Consider the following 22,696-nt stretch of genomic DNA (forward strand, 5'->3'; position numbering starts at 1 on the left):
AGCCTCATCGGCCGTTTCGTTCTCTTTAATCCTAACAGAACATCTCTGCTGGAAATAATAGTGTCCCCTCGCGCGTGTCCTCCGTGTCAGCGTGCCCATTGTCAGTTCCCGAATTACGGACGCACAGTAGGTGCCAGGAAAGTCCGATACATGTTACCCGATTAGAAACGACACTGCTGGCGTTAAGCGTAAAGCATGTTCTTGCGGCACGGTATAAAGAGTAGTGTACAGTATAAAAAATTTACATTGTAAATAGCATTGCTCAGATATGCTGGCGCGCGGTGCGTTTTGCGCTTTGTGTCCCGCGATACTTTTCCTGAACGTTAATGTGGCGGAATGGGTGGAGATGCCACAATTCTCGGACGAAAACAAAATTTACAGGTAAGCTGGCGCGTCGTATCACGTTGGATTATTTTAATTAACAACGCTTGGACATCTTCAGGATATCCCCTACGCAGCAGTTTGTCAAGCTTCGGCCGAGTGACACGACTAACGTTTACTCTGCGGATGATCAGCGGAACGGCAGCCAAACTTATCACCGCGTTGCAACTTATACGAGGAACGAAAAGAGAAAGGAAATCGAAAAGATAAATTATGCCCCAGTATCGACGACGCCGTCAACAAGTTTCTTTCGCGACGAGATTGCCGACGGTTTCGTGGAAATCGGCAAAAATCGCACTGCAACGAATGGCATCGCAATCGAGGTAACAGGATCTATATATTTGAGGCATGAGTTATCGCAGTTGCAAATTTAATAAATAAAAATCCGTGTACACGTGCAAATAAAATAATACACATTTTCTCAGATAGATATGTAACAATAATGTTTTCACACGATTTATACTATTCAATTATTTATATATTACTCAATTGATATTATGTTATTCAGGACAAGCTAAATAATAGATCAACAAAAAATACAAGTGACATACTCGCAACTCAGTCACCGTCAGCCACGCACGAGCAAGAGACGCTGCAGGACACGTACTACAATCACACCCTGAAGCAGGACGATACCATGTTTCAATACTTGCCGATCGACATACTTAAAAGCGTCCACCGCACTCTGCAATCGCAGCCGGTGTCGTTCGAAGGAAAGCTACACTTTCTTAAAATGTTTGAGAAGACGCTGATGACAGAGATAGGTAAAGTCCATTCACGCGCGCTCTTTACATTATCGAGATGATACTGAGAGCTCTCGCTCCTGTTCATCGACAGAGTCTCGCCTCGCCAGGACCATGACGCCCGATCGGAAAACAAGAGGCGCGGATTATTACGGGCACGACGACCACGACCATTCCGTAGGATTTCCCTCGATAGAAGGCGCCCTGATGGCTATATCGTTCCTCACGTTCGCAGTTTATCTCGTACGACTAGTTATGGTAAGAAATATTCCATACGTGATACTGTTTTCATGACGACTAGGATTATTATCAATGTAAGTCCACCCTCCTTTTACTTCCCACACCTTTCTGCAGCTCCTGTTCCGGAATATGAACAACCCGATGCCTACTACGACCGCTGCTACGGTGTTCCTCGGCAAGAGGAAAAGGTCCGCCGATCTGAACGACGATGCCGCTAGAATACTCAGTAATATAAATAACTTTGATTCTGACTTTTGAATACGTTATCTTCTCACCGCGATTTCTCTTCTCGCGATTTTTTTCCACTTTACCCGTATATAAATTACGATGCGAAAAAATGGAATGTACACATTAACGACACACGACGCACGCGTCATACCTTAAAGTAGAAATTAACTATTGCTATTAATTAGTGCTATTATTACCATCACTAGAACCAGCGCGCATCCAACCATCCACCGTTTCGTGATAAACAGCCGTTATAATTTAGCCTGCATGTTCATCGGCGGTATTGAAATAATTGAAGGGAGCGCATCGACGTAGCTTCCCGCGGGATGTCGCAGCGGCAATTCGCGTAATGCACCGATGAGATGCGCCAGCTTCGCTTTCTCCGTACGATACGTATTGCCACGTTCCTGCGCGACGGCAACACCTTGCGACAGTAAATTCGACCATGTTGCGCTATAGAGATCAAGGGACAGGCAGTACGGATGTCGGCACCACTCTTTGTTCTCCAGCATTAGTCTCTCCACCTCCTTCTGCATCTCGACCAGAACCGCCCGATCCGTCAGCTCGATCACTGGTTTTTCCGTCCACTAAAAAAAAAACAAAAACGGATAGTTAAAGCATTGACGCATCGCGTCTCATTTAAAGCTCTCGTTCTTACCTCGAATAACAGCCTGCACATCACGTACACAACGTCCACGAAGGGTAATACAACGTTGTGCAACATGGAGAACAGCCCTGTATTGTTGCCCGGAAACACCAAATCCTTCGTCCTGCGTAGGCAGCCTTCGGCCAGCAATATGTTCAACGAACTCTCCCATTCGGCCCTTAGCAGGCTCTTATCCTCGATCGGACGCAGTACGAACTCTGTGCTGAGTAATCTTCTCAGTAATTCGTATCGTTCCAAAAGTACGTCTATACACGGGGATTCAATGAAATTAGTGAAACAGTGCGAAAAGTGGGAAAAGAAACCGTTTAACATAATGTATCCTTGCACTTTACCATTGTAACAATGTAATCGTGAATGCCAAGCAGAAATATAACCATTAATCATAAATTTGCAATCATTACCGGCTCGAGTGCCGCTCTCTTCCACTGTCGCGGCGACGAGTGCTGTCTTCGCCAGGAAAGTGAGCGTCGGATTGACGTAGATCGCGATATTGATGGCGGGTACTGCTACGAACATGGTTTGCTCCGACAGAGCGTGACCCTTGACCCTCGTCGAACGATTCAATGCAGTTCCGCTATGTCTTTGCCTGACTCTTAGTGTATTCGATGAATCGAACGTAAGTAATTCGTTGTGCGGCTTTAGAGATTCCAATATCTCCTGCTTGATCCTACTGACGTCGTTGCTGTAAGAAACATCATTGATTAGCATCATTATGCGTATCGACGTACAAGTGTGAACTCACGTTTCGGTTTCCCACATCGACGCTTTCAGCGACTGGGTAATAAAGCCTTTGACATATTGGTAGTCCGTGCTCAACGAGTCGAGCGTGTACGGCTCGTTCGGCCGCGTCTGGATTCTCTCATTGAGCAGCAGCGCGACGATGTTGATCGGCATAAGTACAGTATTCCTCTTGTGCGAATCTATTATGAGATAACCGATATCCTCGACGATCGACGGCGGAACTTTGAAGGAAGGATGCATGACCTTCCTTCTGCGGTGCGCCGTGTCGATGAATCGGCAAGCCGAGATCGGTTCCCCGATGTTGAAGAAGATGCGGCCGTGGGAGAAGGGCTTCCGCAGTATCGAGAGAGACCGGAAGAGCCCGCTTGTGCTCTCCTTCGGCTTCGGGATTCCCAGCAGCTCGTAAACGAACAACAGCTCCTCCGGTGGCCGCTCGTAGCTGATGCTCATAGGTACGAAACGTATGTCAGGCACGTCGCCTTGAAGCACACTTTCCAAGATGATGGACAGCAGGCCTGTGAAGAGAGTTTTACCGTCGTCTACCGTCGTAACTTAAAAGCTACACACGTGTCGCGTGATTTGTGTTCGACTATTTACCATACTTGGGCACTGTACTCTTCTGACTGCGACTCCGGGTACCCTCAACGAAAAACTCAATCGCCCTGTTACTGTGACTGACAATGGTACTGATGTACGCCCGGAAGATCTGCTTGTACAGCAAATCGTTCGAGAAGCTGCGCCGTATATAAAACGCCCCGGTTTTCCGCAACAGCTCGCCCACTATCTTCATGTTATAAAAATCCATGCCAGCGGCGATGTTCGGTAGTGCCATGTCGTGGGAGAACAGGATGTACGACAGCAGAATGAAGTCGAAGTAACTTCTGTGAGACGGCACGTAGATGTACTGCACTTGAGATATCTGCGTTTCCCTCTTCAAATTATGCAGAATGGCGTCGTTTATGTAAATTTTTGAGAACATCCTCTTCATGGCTTTCGTGATAAAAATACCTAAAAGTTAAGCGTTGTGTTAAGACTTCTTAATTGTGTGTTTTTAATGACGCTCGACAAGCGTCTAGATATAAAACAATAAATAAATATTAAATAAAGAATGTGATATAATATCAAGTATCATTGTTTACAGATTTACCTAGCCACCGAACCGTCGCCAAGTCCGCTTTACTAGCCATCTCGTTTATCATAATCCGTGCGCTCTTCTCCACATCCTGAAGCGAAGCACCTGTTGTCTGCACTATCGTATCAATTGCAGCCCTGACCTGTGCGTCGAGCAGTACGGACTCTATCACTTGATCCCTGCTGTAAAGCGACTCCGGCGGCAGTATGTGCGGTACCAACGGATCCATGGGACGCGTTACCCAGAAAAAATCGCAATCCTTTCGCCTTTCCTTCAGCATATCCACAAATCTGGAGGTCCGCTCCATCTTTCTATGCAACATGAGGTGAGATGCTTGTTGGCTGACTGACTAAAGTATCTATGAAACTACGATAGCGAGAGATGTGAGTCAATATTGGGTCAGGATTTGCAAGTCAATTAGTGTCAATAAACGTGATATTTGCATTACGCGGATACGTACGTCCGACACCTGGTGTGTAAAATTTATTCGCTTCTTTCCGATGCGTGTCGTGGGTGGAGACGTGGAGAGTTACATGCTGCAGCAAAACATCTCATTGCAATGCCACATGCCAATTACACGCAAAGATAAAAAGCATTCCCTGAAAAACGAGTATGCAAATTTAATTCGCGACTGTCATAAAAGGAGAAATCAATTTCTTGCCGCGAACGAGAAACCGCACGTACCGATTTGCATTACAAATTGAAGCAGAGAGAAGCCTCCTGGACTCCCCGCTTCTCTCTGCCGTAACTAATTGTTGTTAATTTAGCACTCGATGTCGTGTATGACTTGTCACGCAAAGGTTAGATCGACGCCGAGTCAACGCTATTCGTTACCTATTAAACGCATTAGTGCTTTCTGCACTTGAGAATATCGATTATTCGAGGAACCTCGTGTAATAATATTTCACTTGGAAATCAATAATTAATAAAACTGGAGCTTCGTCATTCTGCAAATACTGATTTGCAGCTGTCAAAAATTAATATACAAATTTCCGCAAATGAGTTGCATTTCGAAATTCGCGCTCAGAGATTTTCATCCGCGCCATCTGCACATTCGAAATATATTCGGGGTACCTGATAGTACAACAGCTCGGTCGGTAATTCAGATTTACTTTAATTTATCTCATCAAATTATTTTAATTTTATCGTAAATTCTGTTTAATTACGTTCAAGTTCTGTTCGATTGCGTCAACAATTACGTTTCTCTCGCACAAAATTTGCAGAAATGCATGAGATTTGATAATGCACAAAATGTTACAACTGTAAATTATAAAATTAATTTACGAACGTAAATTAATTGGGAAAAGAGAGAATAACTCTAGCTAGAATAAATCCTTTTTATTATATCGTAACAGCATACACACGCAACACACACGCACTCATTTTCTCTCTCTTTCTCCTGCTTTGCAGGTTCCGTTATTGTTTCGACAATATCAAAGGCTCTCCAATAATTGATAAAACGAGATTATCGTTAATTACTTGAAAAAATTTACGTCGATTAATTAGGTAAATACAGTGCCCCAGTGTGAACTTTCGACGCGACTGCAAAATTGTACACTCCACGGACACCTTGCAGCGTAACTTTAATTTGCTCCAGATGAAGTTTCGTGACACAGGAGCCGATCGACGTAATGTAAATATATACTTTGAGTGCACCGAACAAAATTTCAATCTGAACTTGCTGAAATGATCGTTCGTATGAGGAGACAGTATAGTCAAGTAGGGCAGTCCGCGTATTTATTGATTTACATTTATGTCTTCAGTTTATTCTTCACTATGCACTCGTTTCCTATGCGACGCACTGTCCTCGCGCTTCCCGGTTCGTCACACGATTATTGTACAATACATATGTCCCAGTACTAAAATGGTCGACGTTTATAATTCAGAAATTCATGGTCACATTTGTGCATCACAGTAGTGTCGTTATGTCATTATTATTTCACGTTGATCACAGCATGTGTGTTAGTTGTTATAAAAGGATACATACGCGCATAGGTAACACATGCAGAACGTTACATGAATAGAAGGTATGTCGCGATACGCACAAGCCAGAAGCGATCAGCTCGTCTTTTACTCTCTTTGTACTTTCAGCAGCAGCAGCAAGTGCATGAAGATTGCGCTCCAGGCTATAATCAGGCTCTTATCGTCTACATAATTGTGCCGAGACTCTGACGAAACGCGTGTACGTGTTTCTAATTTCAATAACATGAAGAAAGGAAAGCTCGGATCATGTGAGAGATCAATAATATTATATACATTGAAACCTTTGGAGCTTCCACGTGCCGAGACTCTGATGAAACGCTTGTACGTGTTTCTAATTTCAATAACATGAAGAAAGGAAAGCTCGGATCATGTGAGAGATCAATAATATTATATACATTGAAACCTCTGGAGCTTCCACGTGCCGAGATCATTGAATATGTCTCACTTTTTTTTGACAGGAAACGATTTTCAATTACCTACAACATAAAAGACGAAGCGTGGACTAAGCGAAGAACGTCAAGTGCTGAAGCGCATTGAGCATAAGCTTCCTGGAGCAAGCAGTATAATGCGACTGCGAGGAGCACGATAATGATCGTATGAAAATAGCAGTATGGCTTCATTTCTTGGCATTTTTTTCCTTCGATTATTCTCTACATATGCGTCGTATCGCGCGCGCGCGCGGTAACATATAAAGATCCTCGGATATACAAAATATTTAGAATACATACGGACTTGCCTGCCGCCTCTCTTTCACATTTTACGCGCTTCGCCACTACGCATTAAAAATTCCAAGATCAGACGTACCGTTGCTCGCCTGGACTTAATATTACCGCACTACTGCACTGGTTGCTTATAACTATACAAATTCCTTATATTACATTCAATACATTCCTCCCTCTCATTTTTTCGGCGCATTATCTAATTATTCTACTTACGCTCCGTCTTATCTTTGTTCTTATCTTACGAGAGCTATGCCTAAGCGAAACGCAGTTCGTTCTTTACACAGAATACGCGTCGCAGTGCATGAATGAACAGATTACAATACAGTAGTGCACACCCACACCGCATAGAAGCTTGCAGTAGCGTCGCTGCAACGTTGCTAAGCTTCTGTGCTGCATGAAGTTACCTTTGCTTGCTTTAGATCTTTATCTTTATCTCTTCCCTTTTTCTAACAGGGCTTAAGTGTTTGATCTGAGCACTCGAATCGTAGATTGCACTTCAATATTGTTGACCACACAGTTAATATTTGAGCGTCACAGGTCGGAACAAGCGAGCAGCAGATTTGTTCGGTTGTTGTAGCAGCGCACGTCATACGTATAAGCTTATGTACAGCACCGTTGCTAATTGAACGATGAACTCTTCCGGTCTTTTGACCCTCTGCTCCTGATCCGAACGCAGATTTCTGGAATGTAAACGTGCCAATCTTTTACGATAGATTTTTATCAAACTTCCGATCATCGTCTCATCTGCGCTGCGCGCAGAACTGTTTATAACACTCATCACGAACGTCCCCAGTATTTGCACGATCAGCAACGTTGTCTGGCCTTGTCGGATTAATAAACACTCCTCAGTTAGCGAATTCGAAAATTTGAAAATTCGAGTTCGGCTCCGTTGAGACACTCGGAAAGTTACTTCGATCATATATACCTTATCCTTAAAGTATTTCGTGCACGAAAGGATTCGAGAAGGAAACAAAAAAGTCTCTCCGTTCTTTTCACATCCCATGTCTATAATTTACGTAATTATGTAAATAAATAAATAAATAAATATATCGATATAAATAGATTTATCTCCTTGCGTCTGCATAATTGATGGTCTCACAACGATGGTTAGCGATGGTTCTGACCGCGTCGTAAATGAGAACGAAGAAGCTCAGAATCTGGCAGGATTCTTCGGTTTTCCTGCCGGATCACGGTCATTTAAAATTTATACTTTGTCTCCCTTTTATAACAATAACAACGACAATAACAATGATTACAGATAATTACACTCTAACTGCGACTTCTTACAATTATTATTTCGTTTAAAAGACATTATTACTGACTTGCATGTGAGGAACATAGATTATACAGCGGAATTCTGCATAAAGTATACTGAAAACCGTACGCGGGACGCGGGATCAACTGGCTTCGGTCAGCCAAGAGCAAAGCGTGATTGTGATCGAAAACTGCAGTTGTTATACACAAAATTGTTGGCTGGCTACGTATATACGTATGTACAAATAAGTTGCAGTATACTTAATCAAAATCAGACTAAGCGTTCGAATGATTACTACGTAGAGCGATAAGTCTTGTCTTTGGTCCCTGAACCTGCGACTTGCACTTATGCCCTCTCCCTTTCTTAATCCAGCATCTCGAGATTTTTGATTATACATTGCGAGAGCTAAGAAGTGTAATCAGTGTGCGAGGTGCAACGAAACGTGCGCGCATAATGCGAGATCTCAATACGTATCCTCGTGTAAAAATATTAGTCTTCAACAATCTCCACGTGGCTTCTTAGGCAATTCTAGCTCTACCGCATCAGTCGCATTTGTATATCGTGATTCGTTTAAAGCTATGAGTAACTTCCTAGGTACGTTATTCGTTCTCATACACACCGCGCGTTACGTGTGCGACGTCGATGCCTCATAGCAAGATCTTATTACTGCACGATCGTCACACGTAACAATGGAACAGAAACATGAGGCACACATCTAACATACTATCGTACAATTCTTAGCTCCAACTTTCAGCAGCGAAATTAGTATTCTTAGAAAGAACGTGAGCCCGGGGACCAGATTGCCAATTTTGCAAGAATAAAATTTATGAGCAAATTCTCAAATTACGGGAAAAAGAATCACGCATCAAGTGCAGATAAATTGTATCGTGCGTAGAAAAGAGAGCTGACCTCGACTAAGATATTGTGCTCAAGGTGCATATCGAGAACCTGAAATTGGCAACGCTAGTTTCACCAGGGGTATACAAAAAGTGTGTCGACTAATGTCAAATACTTCAGGAGGTTCAGGGAGTTCTCGGTTTCGTCTAAGTAAAAGATAAAACAAGCGAAAAAAGTAAAGAAAGCGTTTTCTCATCAAAGGTTGACGATGTATGTATTCTGCATAGACGACGTGTGTGAATAAATAAATGTGAATTACAATAAACCCGATTCGAAATTCGTTTATACACTTTATCTTACACGTACACGCACGTGTATGCAGAAATCACATGTACAAATATACCTATCGTACGTTAATATATAATTTCTTCTCATTTGTTCGTTTATCACGCGGTAGAAAAATTGTATTTGACCGTTTGAAAATATGAGATACTTCAGCCTCTATATATTATCACGCTCCGTACATGGCCTGTAATACCACTCTTCCCTCGAATTGTGTAGATCGCGATTAGAAAACAAGTTTGTGCAATCGATGCGCGATGATTGTGCGACAATTGTACGTACAAGGACGTTGCCAATGCAGCGGTGTCGACAGAATTGTCAAATTGCAATTTCGCAAGCGTGATCCCTCACGATTCACGCCCGTCCCTTACTCGTAATGTATCTATATATGTACACGTATTATTGCGCGTATGTATTAAAAATGTGTAAACTTTAAAAGCACGCCGAGTAAGCTACTTATCCTTACACACGCTATCTGTCTTCACAAAAGGCCTCGTAGTACTAATTTAAGAGAGAAAAAAAATATATATATACATATTTTTTTTCCCTTTTTATACATATGCTCGATGCCTCGTTAAGGATTTCACGTACGAGCCCTTTTACTATTGCCCGTACAAACGTTTTTACTTAGTTTCTACCTCGTATTTTGATGTTCGTGTTTCTTCAGTCCCCGATGTTTGGCTGTATGTTAAATGTCTCGATCGAGTAAAATGTACAGTTGCGAAAGGAGGACGATTATTAATTCTCAAGAACGCTTTTGCGCCCACTTGAGATCGTCCGCTCTGGGCTTACAACCGGTAACCCTCTCGATCATCACTTCCAGGATGTACCAAAACTGAAGTTTCTCCAGGGGCCAATTCAGCCAGCCCGTGGTAATACAAAAGTAAGTCTCGTGAGGCGCGACATGGTGCACTCGATGATGCTTCCTCGGCAGGACGATCCTGTGCTCCTGAAGCCAGACGACCCAGCCAGGTAGTCCGAAATACGTATGCGACCACTTATGTATCTGCGAAGTAGATTATACATTATTCTGCAATTCCAAGACACATAAAATTCAAATTTTATTAGAATTTTATTCAAATAAAAATGTTTAAAACTTTACGCAGTACTTTGCTTATAGTTTATAGTTTATACTTTGAATATCTGTGCAGTACGTACATAGATGTTTATTTCACATTAGATATTCACCTGGTTAGTCATCGCCACAAAAATGGCGAGCAGGAACCAGTAGCAGGTCCAAACAAACTTACGCTGCATCTCTACCTCGGGTAACGTCAGAAAATCCCACGTGAGCTTCGATAGGACCGGTATCGCGACCATAAAATTATCGCCGTTAGTCTCTATGAAATCGTGTCTCGTTATGCTGGTTGGATCTATGTGATGCTCGCGAAATGGTCTTAGAAAATTCTACAAGGACAAAGCGTTTTTGCAAATTAACGTTTCCTCTACGCGCTTCCATTCCGCTAGACGCGTTACCTTTCCTAGGATCGGAAGCTCAATGGATCCCCAGGTGTCCGCGGCCCAGTGAACCAAGCCGGAGCCAAAGTCGGCCGTGATGATGCCGCACAATGCGGCTATCGCTATAGAGCTCAAATTTTCCAGTCGCAATTTAACAAGCACGAACAACGAGTTCACGGCTATTAGAGTGATGCAAATGCCCACGCAGATGCATTCCTGAGTTCTCTTTCCTAGAAAAATAGTATCGTAAATAGAATTTACAAAAATTTACGTAATGAGCGAGAGCAGGACAGAAAGACGAATCAATTGATCTCTTTCATAGTGAGACGAGCGTCAGGGAAAGATTGTTTTTTTTTTAACAATCCACGCCTCAAACAATGGCGAGGATCTACGTACCAGTACTATACAGATTCGCGAGCTCCTGAGCACCTTTGTGATTCGGGCCCCACCTAGGCACGGTCCTGTCCTCCTGCGAGGTCGGCACCACCGAGTTGGCATTGGGATCATCCTCGAGCATCGAGTTCTCGTAGATCTGGCGCTCGGTCTTCACCGGCGCCAGGAAGTTCGTCGCCATGGAGCACGCGGCCTGCCCCAGGTTCGGCACCTTTATGTCCTCCATATTCTCAGCCGAAGACTCTCTCGCTCAGTGACTTCACGCGAGCATCAGCGATATCCCACCGTGCTCCCTCAGAACTCGGGCGTGTCTCGTAGGAGTCGCTGGTCTCCTGGCATCGCGGCACTCCGCCGTATCGCTCGAAGAAGGGTAGATAAAGGCAACGACTTCCTTTCGTATTGTACGTTGAATTATTTCAGGACAGTCGTTACATCACGCGCTTCCTTCCACGTCCCCTTCCCGTCGCATGAGGTATATCATTTACTTCACATGCGACAAAGTCACGAACTGCCAGTCCGCACATTATCCCGAGGAAGATTTAGCGCCGTTCGCCGTTCGTTCCGAGTCTCGCTGGCATCTACGAGACATCGAGCAACGTTGTAAACACCTGCAATTAAATGAGACGCTCGTGTCAAGAATTGAACATTACGTAACGCATTATCGTTGACTTTTAAGGAGCTTTCTCTTTTTCTCTCTCTCAATCATTTGTAATTTAACACTTTTCCAATTCTCGACATTTCTGCAAACCTAAATAATTGCATTCCCAATTACCACCAGATACTGTACGGCCTGTGCATTGCGCGTACCCTACCATTTGTTTGCACATTCGCGCAACGTATTGCCCATATACGATATCGCCGTAATGAATGAAACAGGCCACGTGCCGAGATACACGAAATTCTACTCAGTTCGTATTACTCGCTGCGCAGCTGTAAAGTGGGTTAATTTCGCAGTTACACGGAATCGCGAAACACCAACGTTCTTCGCGAATTTCTCGGATAGCGACATCCGCGAACGCGCTTCCTACGCGTTAACGCGTATTAGCGATTCCCATGAATCTCGAGCGCGTAGCTTGAAAAGTACACAACTGCAGGTGTTAATTACACCCACACAGTAGACGCATCAAGGATGAATTTCTTTCTACTCAAAGAACGCGAGAACGGCACACCCAACGAATAAGGAAGAACGTGTCCTTCGCGATGCAAGGACAAAATTTGACGTCACTATCACGAATATAATGACGCAAATTTAGAAACTTTATATGAAATTTATAATTATCCACGACGCGTGTATGCAAAGTGTGGGATCTGCTCGAGGGAGAGCGGCGCGGGCTGCAGTCGGAGGAATTTTTCAAGCAGGCCGTTTTTTTAAATGCGCAACCGGGTAATCGCGTGCCGGCGATTAAACCGCGGGCGAAGCAGGGGGCTAAAAAGCACGACGACGTAACCGATCAATTTCAACGCCAGCACGGCTAGTATCGTGTACGTCATCAACCGCACGCGAAATCCACGTCGCCGCTCCACTGTACTCGCTTACTTGCTTGCGGTTTCTCCTCGATGCTTAGCTTATCGCGGTTCGGCTGGGGGCTGAGCGCGTCAGTTCGCGCGACACGCGTGTTATTAGATCAGAAAAGCCGCGCGTTTCCTTCCCGTATATGTCGTTTATCGCGTATCTTGGTTTCCCAGAACACGCTCGTCGTTGAACAAACGCTGATCTCTCGACATAAACGTTATGAAGTTATACAATTATTTTATGAGCATTCTTTGAGCATTTGTACAACCGACAAGACGCTGCGCAAAGCTCGAAGAATTGAAATCGAGGATAACACAACTGCGAGCGCTTCTTTCTTCTTGTGTTATACCCGCGCGGCTGATAATGATACGGTACCGTATCACGGGCGACGCATAAATAAGCAGACAAAACGACGCTGATGCAACAGATCCTACGTAATCGGCGGTGACTTCACGTGCGGCTGCAGAAGCACGCGATCAAAGCGGATCAAAGAGATCTCGTTTGACGGTGGCAATCGCGGTCGCATTGTGCACCGCAGTTCAAAGGCTCGCACGTATTTACGCACACACTACTTGCGAACGTGAGTCGTGTACTTCATATTCAGAGCGGTTAACGTGTGACACGCAGAAGATGCAGGAGGAACGTGTACCTGTGTGAAGTTAGCACCCCATTTTTGAAATTTTGAAATTCTAAAAGTTGTTCCAGGTTGTTCTAGACTTGTTCCAAATTGTTCCAGGAGATCAAATTTATATAATAAAAATTTTCGCGGAAAATTGAAAAAAACAATTTTTTACCTGGCATCCCATTTTTCGAAAATCAAACTTTTAAAGGTTGTTCTAGTTGTTCTAAACATTGTTCCAAAGTATTAGATTGATTGGTCAAAACCTTTACGAGATATCGAAAAAAAAGAATTTTGGAAAAAATCGTTTTTGGACATTCTTCCCCAAACAAAATAACTTACAACATTGTCGATTTAGAATATGTTTATAACCGTGTAGAACTCGGAACACAAATTTCAAGACCATAGCAACAATATAATAAGGTCCACTTTACTCTTTAATGGAAAATATTATTTTTCTATTTTCTAGGGTAAAACTTGTTCCAGGCTTCCCGCTTTAGAACTATCGTTTTCTCGAGTAGAACAACCGGGAACAAAATTTATACGCCCCGTTTCGAAACCTCAGGGTGACTTTACTCTTGTAACCTACTCGAAAAATTTGGTTTTTCGCGATTTTCTTGGATATAAAACTTGTTCCAGGCTTCCCGCTTTAGAACTATCGTTTTCTCGAGTAGAACAACCGGGAACAAAATTTATACGCCCCGATTCGAAACCTCAGGGTGACTTTACTCTTGTAACCTACTCGAAAAATTTGGTTTTTCGCAATTTTCTTGGATATAAAACTTGTTCCAGGCTTCCCGTTTTAGAACTATCGTTTTCTCGAGTAGAACAACCGGGAACAAAATTTATACGCCCCGATTCGAAACCTCAGGGTGACTTTACTCTTGTAACCTACTCAAAAAATTTGGTTTTTCGCGATTTTCTTGGATATAAAACTTGTTCCAGGCTTCCCGCTTTAGAACTATCGTTTTCTCGAGTAGAACAACCGGGAACAAAATTTATACGCCCCGATTCGAAACCTCAGGGTGACTTTACTCTTGTAACCTACTCGAAAAATTTGGTTTTTCGCGATTTTCTTGGATATAAAACTTGTTCCAGGCTTCCCGTTTTAGAACTATCATTTTCTCGAGTAGAACAACCGGGAACAAAATTTATACGCCCCGATTCGAAACCTCAGGGTGACTTTACTCTTGTACCCTACTCGAAAAATTTGGTTTTTCGCGATTTTCTTGGATATAAAACTTGTTCCAGGCTTCCCGCTTTAGAACTATCGTTTTCTCGAGTAGAACAACCGGGAACAAAATTTATACGCCCCGATTCGAAACCTCAGGGTGACTTTACTCTTGTAACCTACTCAAAAAATTTGGTTTTTCGCGATTTTCTTGGATATAAAACTTGTTCCAGGCTTCCCGCTTTAGAACTATCGTTTTCTCGAGTAGAACAACCGGGAACAAAATTTATACGCCCCGATTCGAAACCTCAGGGTGACTTTACTCTTGTACCCTACTCGAAAAATTTGGTTTTTCGCGATTTTCTTGGATATAAAACTTGTTCCAGGCTTCCCGTTTTAGAACTATCATTTTCTCGAGTAGAACAACCGGGAACAAAATTTATACGCCCCGATTCGAAACCTCAGGGTGACTTTACTCTTGTAACCTACTCGAAAAATTTGGTTTTTCGCGATTTTCTTGGATATAAAACTTGTTCCAGGCTTCCCGCTTTAGAACTATCGTTTTCTCGAGTAGAACAACCGGGAACAAAATTTATACGCCCCGATTCGAAACCTCAGGGTGACTTTACTCTTGTAACCTACTCGAAAAATTTGGTTTTTCGCGATTTTCTTGGATATAAAACTTGTTCCAGGCTTCCCGCTTTAGAACTATCATTTTCTCGAGTAGAACAACCGGGAACAAAATTTATACGCCCCGATTCGAAACCTCAGGGTGACTTTACTCTTGTAACCTACTCGAAAAATTTGGTTTTTCGCGATTTTCTTGGATATAAAACTTGTTCCAGGCTTCCCGCTTTAGAACTATCGTTTTCTCGAGTAGAACAACCGGGAACAAAATTTATACGCCCCGTTTCGAAACCTCAGGGTGACTTTACTCTTGTAACCTACTCGAAAAATTTGGTTTTTCGAGATTTTCTTGGATATAAAACTTGTTCCATTCTTCAAAAACGATTTTTTCCAAAATTCTTTTTTTTTCAATATCTCGTAAAGGTTTTGACCAATCAATCTAATACTTTGGAACAATGTTTAGAACAACCTGGAACAACCTTTAAAAGTTTGATTTTCGAAAAATGGGGTGCTAACTTCACACAGGTGGAATGTGTGCTTCTCTCGTTAAGATTTAAATGCGTCGCGATCGCACGCGCGCGCGTACACGTGCGTGCACGCCTTCGCAGGCTCTCCTCTCGCAATAGCCGCGTGTATGCATTCGTATGCGCATACATAAGACAGTAAGTCACAAAAATATTCATTTCTATTTATGTCTCGATTAACAAGATTAATAATAATAAATAAGATTGATTTTTCTTTCTAGAAAAGACGTTGTGGAAGCCTCACGAACGTGTATTGTTCTCAACAAAAGTTTTTAACATAAATTTTATTGAAAAGTATCATGAAGGATATATCGAATCGTCTAAAAAATATTGTCAAATCTGCAGCAATGAAATGTATCAATCGTCAAAGTGATGATTATATAAAACTCGATTGTTCAACAGAGATCCCATAGCATCTCTTCTAAAGATACATCAATCATCGTAAGTAATAATAATTGAGAGAATACTTTTGTGATTCACTGTATGACTCGCTCGGCCTCTTAGGACATCGCTACACATGGATGCGTTACGCACTCGACACTCCCGCGTGTCCGATGACGGAATCGGAATTCCAATTAAAGAACTGAAAACAACTGAGAAGATGAACAACCGTAGTCTGCCTTAATGTCGAGTCCAGTGATCGAGTTTTTAAATTAACCAGTAAAATTTAGTGGATTAAACGAATTAGAGCCGCACGCTAAATCTCTCACTTCTCAGCTTTGACACAGTTTTGGCAAAGACGCTGGATTCCACTCGCGTGAGAGCCGAATTATATCATGGCATCACGGAACAGTCGGCGAAACAATTTCCATCAAGATCCGCTCGATAACGATCGCGGCGATTGCACGAGCTTAATCTTAGTAAACTTTACCTTCTTCAGGGAATTTAAAAGTGCACGCACACACACCCAACCAGAACTATCGCTCACCGTCTGGCACGTGAGCGAGCGCGTATCAGGCACGAACAGCCGAGAAGATATATCTGACGTAACGAGGAGAACACCCCGTTGTTAAAGGAAAGCAAATTTACGATCGACGGCAGATCTAGTAGATACGCACGGGCACACGCACACACTTGGCAAACTTAATCGCTCGCTCGCTCGCACTCTTACTTGGTGGGCAGGGTTGAAACTCGCTCTCACTCGCGACGTCGCCGTACCTCCTTGCTGCTGCCGGCTCCGTAGCGTCTCCTAGACGATGACGAGCGACCGACGACGCGCACGATGCGGCAGCCATGCGAGGGTTGGTCCCCGCGTCGTCGCCGCGCACGGTTGGTCACCGACGGGGTGGTCAGAGAACGGTGGCGAGTCGACGATAACAGCGACGGGAATGAGGCAGCGCCTTGTCTCGTACCGGCACGATGATACGCGCACACGTACGCACCCGGGCACATCGATGCATCGCATGCACACGCGCGAGACGTTACGCTCGCTCAGCCGCTCGCTCGCTCGCCGGTTGCTTCCTAGTTAGCGTTAGGCCCTCACGGGGTATTCTAAGCTACTGAGAACAGCCGCTGATCTTCTCGACTCGCGGAAAGCTGGGTGTAGCCGGGTGGATAGCGGGCGACAACTACCGCGATTACGAAAGGCGGTCTCGAGGACGTAATAGAGGAAAGCGACGGAAGGAGAGACCGCGAGAAAGTATGAATGACAGAAAGAGAGACGGATCGGCAGATGGTGGGAGCGAGAGCCGGTGGAAGAAGCGCGCGGGTGCGCGCCCGGGCGGCTCGTCTTCTTCGAGAGCCCCGAGGAACCGCGAGAGCGAAACGCGCGGCGACTGATGATCGTGAACGGGCGACGCTAACGCGGAGGCGCTGCCTGCTTTTCCCGTCCGTTACTCGTCGCCCACTCGTACGCGTACCCCGTACGCCGCACGTTCCCCGCGCGACCCGGCGCCGCCTGACGATAGCGTCGCGACGCCGCTTCCCGCGGTACGCCGTCATACGGTCGGTACGCCTTGTCGACGGTGCGATGAAGGCGTGACCCGCGCGGAAATTGGTGCACCGGTACACACAGCTGACTCGTACTCGCGTGCGAGCTCACCGCCTCGAGGTCTCCGCGAACCCTACAATTTTCCAGTCATTGCTTCAATTAAATCCTTCCGAGGAAACTCGATCTGCTTCTATTGAACCGCATGCTTCGTTTCGTCGATTTAGATGAACGAGACACTCAAGTCAGTACTTACGCAAGGAGTAATCAGTCACTGAACACGTTCGCTCTCTTCTACAATCTGTCGACAAGCCACCGGTATCAAGATCAAGGATTTCTCCTTGCGTAACTCTAGAGAGAGTATCTCCTCCATCTAACTTATCAGGTTGTAGGCAGGGCACGACCGGTAAAACTGTAGAGGTCTTGCGCATTTCCTTTACGTGCTTAAGAGAATTACCAGATTAGATAATACAGTAAGGCCTTTCGTAGTTACAAGGACAACGTGTTTACTATCTATTGGAAATCGTTAATGACATGATGCACGTCACCAATCGATTCCGTAATTTAGATTATTTTTTCCAGTCCGTCTATTAACTTTGTCCTGACATTTCTCCTCGGCAAAAAATTCAATCTAAAATTTATATCATGCTCCAAATATCACTTTATTTCCACGACTCAATAAAGAGTGAGAGAGAGAGAGAGAGAGTGAGAGTGAGACACGTAACGCGCACATGAACTGGCCTTGAACCGTAGTTTCAGTCGGTTAAGGTAAAGGACCCTAGTCTCGCGGCGTACCTTGGCGTATCCTCGATTGTTGCGCTAGGCTCCCCCGACCTCCTGACACGTGATGTGTTTCGCAGAGCACTCATACTTTATTCACGGGCTGATCGACCAGGGGAGATGGTCAGGGACCAACCCCCCGGCTTCCAAGCTCGATTCGCAAATTCCGCGCTAAGGAAGCAGCACGTTAAAGAAGTCCGCTAAATGTTGCAGCGACGCACAAATGCGCCCATCGGGGAATCTCGCAATTTCTATTAAAAAAACCGATCGCGATTTCTAATTTATATTACGGTAGTCCGCTCGCGGAGGAACTTGGCCGCGGTGATCCGCCAATATTTCGGGGACCGGGAAGGCCTGTCGGTGTTTCTCGCAATTGAAGCGCAGATTGATTTCGCCCGCATGCAGGTAAGCCGGTCAATTATTTACGGCAAACTAACTTGGAAGATGTAGTTCCTAGGTGTATAACCACGCGCTATAGATCGTAACTGCGCCATTATCAAATGACTCCGCTGTGAGCGTACTCAATAATGAATTATGTCATGGTACCTAAAAAGTGTCCAGGTGTCGTGACGAACGTCTGTAAACTTCACTTTACGCGTGGGATCCACGTGTCGCTTCAAGGACTGCGGAAGTCGCAGTTACACAGCTGATTTCCGTCCACTTGCCAGTAGTATACTTGAAGCTTCGACGCGTCCAATGGATGTCTGTAAAGACAACGGACGAAATGTAATCGACTAAACATTTATCATAATTATATTAGTTATACAATATATTTTACGGTATCTCGAAGAAAATTTTGGCGTCCAACCACGACACGGAAAAACCTAAAACTAAATTAACTAACGGGTTCAAAATCGCCGTTCCCGGGCGGCAAAAGTCGATACCTCGGAAATGTAATGTAACGCTCCGTCCGCGCGAAACCGCGTTTTGCGGCGGAAACAAAGCCGAAGCACGTACGCGCTCGGCTATACCGCCGTCTCTTGTAATCACGTAGACACCGAGTGACTATATAATACCTCGGTAATAAGTACTCGAACAAGTCGCTCGACTAAGATGGCTCCTATTGGGCTTATGCACGCACCTGCTCGATTCCGTTTGCCTCCGTACACGTACGTGTCAAGGAGACTATCCGTGTGTTCGCTACTCGTCGAATCGATGATCCTCATCTTTCACCGCGGCATCACGCAATACTTTCGTATTACACTTCAATTTGCATTTGGATTACGATTGTGTAGCAACCGCCGTCGTCGTCATCGTTCGTTATCGCGAATCGTACGCGTTTTGCTCGAGTCTCTCCGAAATATACAGGGTGTTTCCTCTAACTGTAGCACTTAGAATATCTCTGCTTCCTTTGATGATATGAAAAAAGTCAAAGGACGAAAATTGTTCGATTCAAAGAAAATTATTTTTTTTAATGTGACCTTTCACAAGATATCAAGGTCATGAACATTTTTTTAAACGAGATGGACGAAATGATGTAGCTTGTAAAAAAACAAATTCAACCATACAGAATGTGTTGACCTTCAAATGACTTTGAACCACAACAATCACGTTTAGGAAAAGAAACTCTATTTATTGTACGTATAACTACAAAGATGTACCTTTTTTACAGATGTTCGAAACGATCACCGTTTACTTCCACACACTTTCGAATTCGATGAATAAACGATTGTTTTACGTTTTTGAGAGATTCCGGAGTAATTGCGGTGCACGCACGCCGAATTCTTTCTCGCATATCTTCAGGTGTTGTCGGAATATCGCGATAAACTTCATTTTTTAGGTGTCCCCAAAGACAAAAATCAAGAGGCGTAAGATCTGGTGATCGAGCCGGCCAAGAAATTCTTCCACCACGTCCAATCCAGCGATCAGGAAATGATTCGTTGAGTATGTTCCGTGCAAATGAACATACAATACAATAAATAGAGTTTCTTTTCCTAAACGTGATTTTTGTGGTTCAAAGTCAAGTCATGAAGGTCAACATATTCTGTATGGTTGAATTTGTTTTTTTACAAGCTACATCATTTCGTTAAGGAAAATACCATCTCGTTTAAAAAAATGTTCATGACCTTGATATCTTGTGAAAGGTCACATTAAAAAAAATAATTTTCTTTGAATCGAACAATTTTCGTCCTTTGACTTTTTTCATATCATCAAAGGAAGCAGAGATATTCTAAGTGCTACAGTTAGAGGAAACACCCTGTATAATAAAATGTCAGCAAAGCGGACGTTAGTTACCGGTACACGAAAGTTTCGTTTACTATTTACGGTAATGACATGAAACGACGGCGATATTATATCTCTATATTCCTTACTCTGTTGGGGAAAGTCCTCTTACGGCTAATAAGACCCCTTTCTAGCCTCGCGTTATGATAAAATATGGATGATCCGAGTATACCACCTTGGCAATTATTCTCACATTAGGCGTTGATACGTCGCGCTTAAGGGAACCACCATTATTATTCTGCATTAATATCGCACATCGACGCGCGATACGCATGATATTATATATTTATTTGCGAGGAAATAATTCGCACTTATCTCTTTCGCGTGACGTATCTTACTGCCTCTGATAACTACTATTTATCTAGAGCGAGATAAACGTTCACCGATTATGAATCGTCTTTTAGTCATAATTTATTCCCAAGATCAGCGGGCTATTTGCATTTCACGACTATCGCACACCTGTAGATCCACGACGATCTTGCAATTGCGAGCACCCCGGGTGTGCCCCTCCAATTTGACGCCTGATTTAACCCTCGACATTTATCTATCCGGTACTGCTAGCGCAGATAACGCAGGTGATATCACTCGATATCTTAAACTATTCTGTTAATAATTCCTAGAGAGAAAGGTTTATAGATAACGAGAAATTCTAACTTTTCTAACTCTTTTTACGACTTACTACGTCTGGGAAATCCCGCGAACGTGTTTATTATTTCTGCATTTTTTCTAGTCGTCACAAGGATCATTTCGCTTGCAATTAAATTTTAATTCACGATTTAATTCAACTCTTGATTCCCGACTCAATTTGATTTACGGAACTTCGCTCGAATTCGGAGAGACGTATCTGCGAACCGAGTTCTCAAGATTTGATTCCGCCGACAAGCAGACGCCACGGTAAATCCGCGCGATAGACGAGACGAAGTTTCTCACGTACTCACGGTTGGATTGAAACCGGTGGGCGTGCATCGGAGTGCTCCTCGCAGCGTCTCTTTCCTTTCAGTCTCGTGGCGAGCAATTGTCGGTCCGTGCCGACCACGAGTGACGATTCACCGATGGACAGCGCGATGCACTGGTGCGCGCGAGTCGTTTTTTGCCGCGGGCAACTTCGCATAGCATGCTGCAAGTGTGTACCTTACCCGCGGACTTGCGTGTTGCGAGGAATCGACGGTGACGGTGGTCGTTAACGCACACTGCCGAGGACGATCGCCGCTGTTACGCCCGCCTGAAGTTTAGCGTTGGCATCGTTCCTGGATGTAAACACGGCCGGGAGACAATGGCACGCGCAGGCTTTGATTAAAAAACACCGATCGCTTTTCCGAAGCAAGAGGAGCGCGTCGCTGAGTCGGGAAACGTCCACTGTTCGATCCTACGACAATGGCGACGTCGCGGTATCTCAGCGTTGTTACCTTTACGACCTGGCTGTCGCGTAATTAACATCTGTAACGAGAAGAAATGTCATTCTTTTGTCGGATGTTTACGCATAGAGCAGTGTCAATCCTTTGACATTTAAAAAGGTGTTGTTTCTATTTAGTTTAAATAAAAAACACTGAACTCATAATATTGCACAGGAAGTACATTTAATATACTCATATACTCAATATACTTGATATAAATATATTAAAGTAAGAATCAACTCATTCATGCACAGTCACGCGCCAGATCCCTGACGGCCGACAAATCTAAGCGAAATTACATTATTCAATCGCCAGGATCTTACCAGAGATCTCGGGTAACGTGCCGAGAGGCCAACATCGATATAAGCGATATCGTGACGCAGCCGGGACGCTTTCATTCACGAAACTGCTCTATTTATGCAACTCCCACAATTATGCGAGGAGCGCAGCTGAACGAGCAACCGTTCACACGACGACGATACGAGGGGGTGCATTGATCCAGGAAGCCGAGCGATTTGGCGGACGAAATCGAAGCCCCGTATCAGTAATCACGCAAATCGATACGCAAGCAGAAATAGGAAACTGCAAACGCGATCGACGTCGAGTCCGCTTGCTGATATTTGCACATCGCCCTGGGATGCATCAGACGCGAAAAAATGCACGGTGTTTCCGAAAAAGACGACGAGTACTCTCAACCGCTCGAGGAACTCGAGGAAAATCGTTTCGTATTGAAGTAGCTCGTAATCGGATAAAGTGGCGATGAAAAATGATATACCTATCGTGTTTTCGTAGACGG

At 44.1% G+C, this 22,696-nt stretch overlaps 2 protein-coding genes and 1 non-coding gene across 8 annotated transcripts; 1 reads left to right on the plus strand and 2 right to left on the minus strand.

The window, feature by feature from the left end:
• The first annotated feature begins 17 nt into the window (after window positions 1-17).
• Window positions 18-1,771, plus strand: LOC105286363. Its single transcript, XR_003407356.1, has 4 exons — window positions 18-403; window positions 459-752; window positions 878-1,382; window positions 1,479-1,771. It is a non-coding gene; the product is annotated as an uncharacterized LOC105286363 (transcript).
• LOC105286237 (dihydroxyacetone phosphate acyltransferase) lies at window positions 1,614-5,328 on the minus strand. Of its 2 annotated transcripts, none has more exons than XM_011351039.3 (8): window positions 4,817-5,328; window positions 4,593-4,731; window positions 4,148-4,443; window positions 3,598-4,008; window positions 3,002-3,515; window positions 2,661-2,941; window positions 2,251-2,504; window positions 1,614-2,179 (listed from the first exon to the last, which is right to left on the minus strand). In XM_011351039.3, the coding sequence occupies exons 3-8, from the start codon at window positions 4,437-4,439 to the stop codon at window positions 1,844-1,846; spliced, it is 2,088 nt and encodes a 695-aa protein (XP_011349341.1). In that variant the 5' UTR covers window positions 4,440-4,443; window positions 4,593-4,731; window positions 4,817-5,328; the 3' UTR covers window positions 1,614-1,843. The 2 variants fall into 2 exon arrangements, with proteins under 2 accessions (XP_011349341.1, XP_011349340.1); XM_011351038.3 differs by having other exon boundaries at window positions 4,148-4,498.
• Window positions 5,329-5,855: 527 nt separating this feature from the next.
• On the minus strand, window positions 5,856-21,922 carry LOC105286238 (transmembrane protein 189). Of its 5 annotated transcripts, none has more exons than XM_011351042.3 (6): window positions 21,643-21,922; window positions 18,830-18,987; window positions 11,126-11,730; window positions 10,748-10,959; window positions 10,460-10,678; window positions 5,856-10,277 (listed from the first exon to the last, which is right to left on the minus strand). In XM_011351042.3, the coding sequence occupies exons 3-6, from the start codon at window positions 11,346-11,348 to the stop codon at window positions 10,017-10,019; spliced, it is 915 nt and encodes a 304-aa protein (XP_011349344.1). In that variant the 5' UTR covers window positions 11,349-11,730; window positions 18,830-18,987; window positions 21,643-21,922; the 3' UTR covers window positions 5,856-10,016. The 5 variants fall into 5 exon arrangements, with proteins under 5 accessions (XP_011349344.1, XP_011349342.1, XP_011349343.1 ...); XM_011351040.3 differs by lacking the exon at window positions 21,643-21,922 and adding an exon at window positions 21,445-21,565; XM_011351041.3 differs by lacking the exon at window positions 21,643-21,922 and adding an exon at window positions 21,441-21,540.
• Window positions 21,923-22,696: the final 774 nt, after the last annotated feature.

Source organism: Ooceraea biroi, chromosome 13 (assembly GCF_003672135.1).
Source record: "Ooceraea biroi isolate clonal line C1 chromosome 13, Obir_v5.4, whole genome shotgun sequence".
Classification (NCBI taxonomy): domain Eukaryota; kingdom Metazoa; phylum Arthropoda; class Insecta; order Hymenoptera; family Formicidae; genus Ooceraea; species Ooceraea biroi.

Bases quoted from the DNA above. Each gene is read 5' to 3' on its own strand.
- LOC105286238 (XM_011351042.3), bottom strand. From the start codon at position 11,348: ATGGAGGACATAAAGGTGCCGAACCTGGGGCAGGCCGCGTGCTCCATG. The intron at 10,960-11,125 runs GTACGTAGATCC...CTATTTTTCTAG, and splicing joins CGCGAATCTGTATAGTACTG to GAAAGAGAACTCAGGAATGC. The intron at 10,679-10,747 runs GTAACGCGTCTA...TTGTCCTTGTAG, and splicing joins AGCTTCCGATCCTAGGAAAG to AATTTTCTAAGACCATTTCG.
- LOC105286237 (XM_011351038.3), bottom strand. From the start codon at position 4,454: ATGTTGCATAGAAAGATGGAGCGGACCTCCAGATTTGTGGATATGCTG. The intron at 4,009-4,147 runs GTAAATCTGTAA...CTTAACTTTTAG, and splicing joins GGCGACGGTTCGGTGGCTAG to GTATTTTTATCACGAAAGCC. The intron at 2,505-2,660 runs GTAATGATTGCA...CCCCGTGTATAG, and splicing joins AGAGAGCGGCACTCGAGCCG to ACGTACTTTTGGAACGATAC.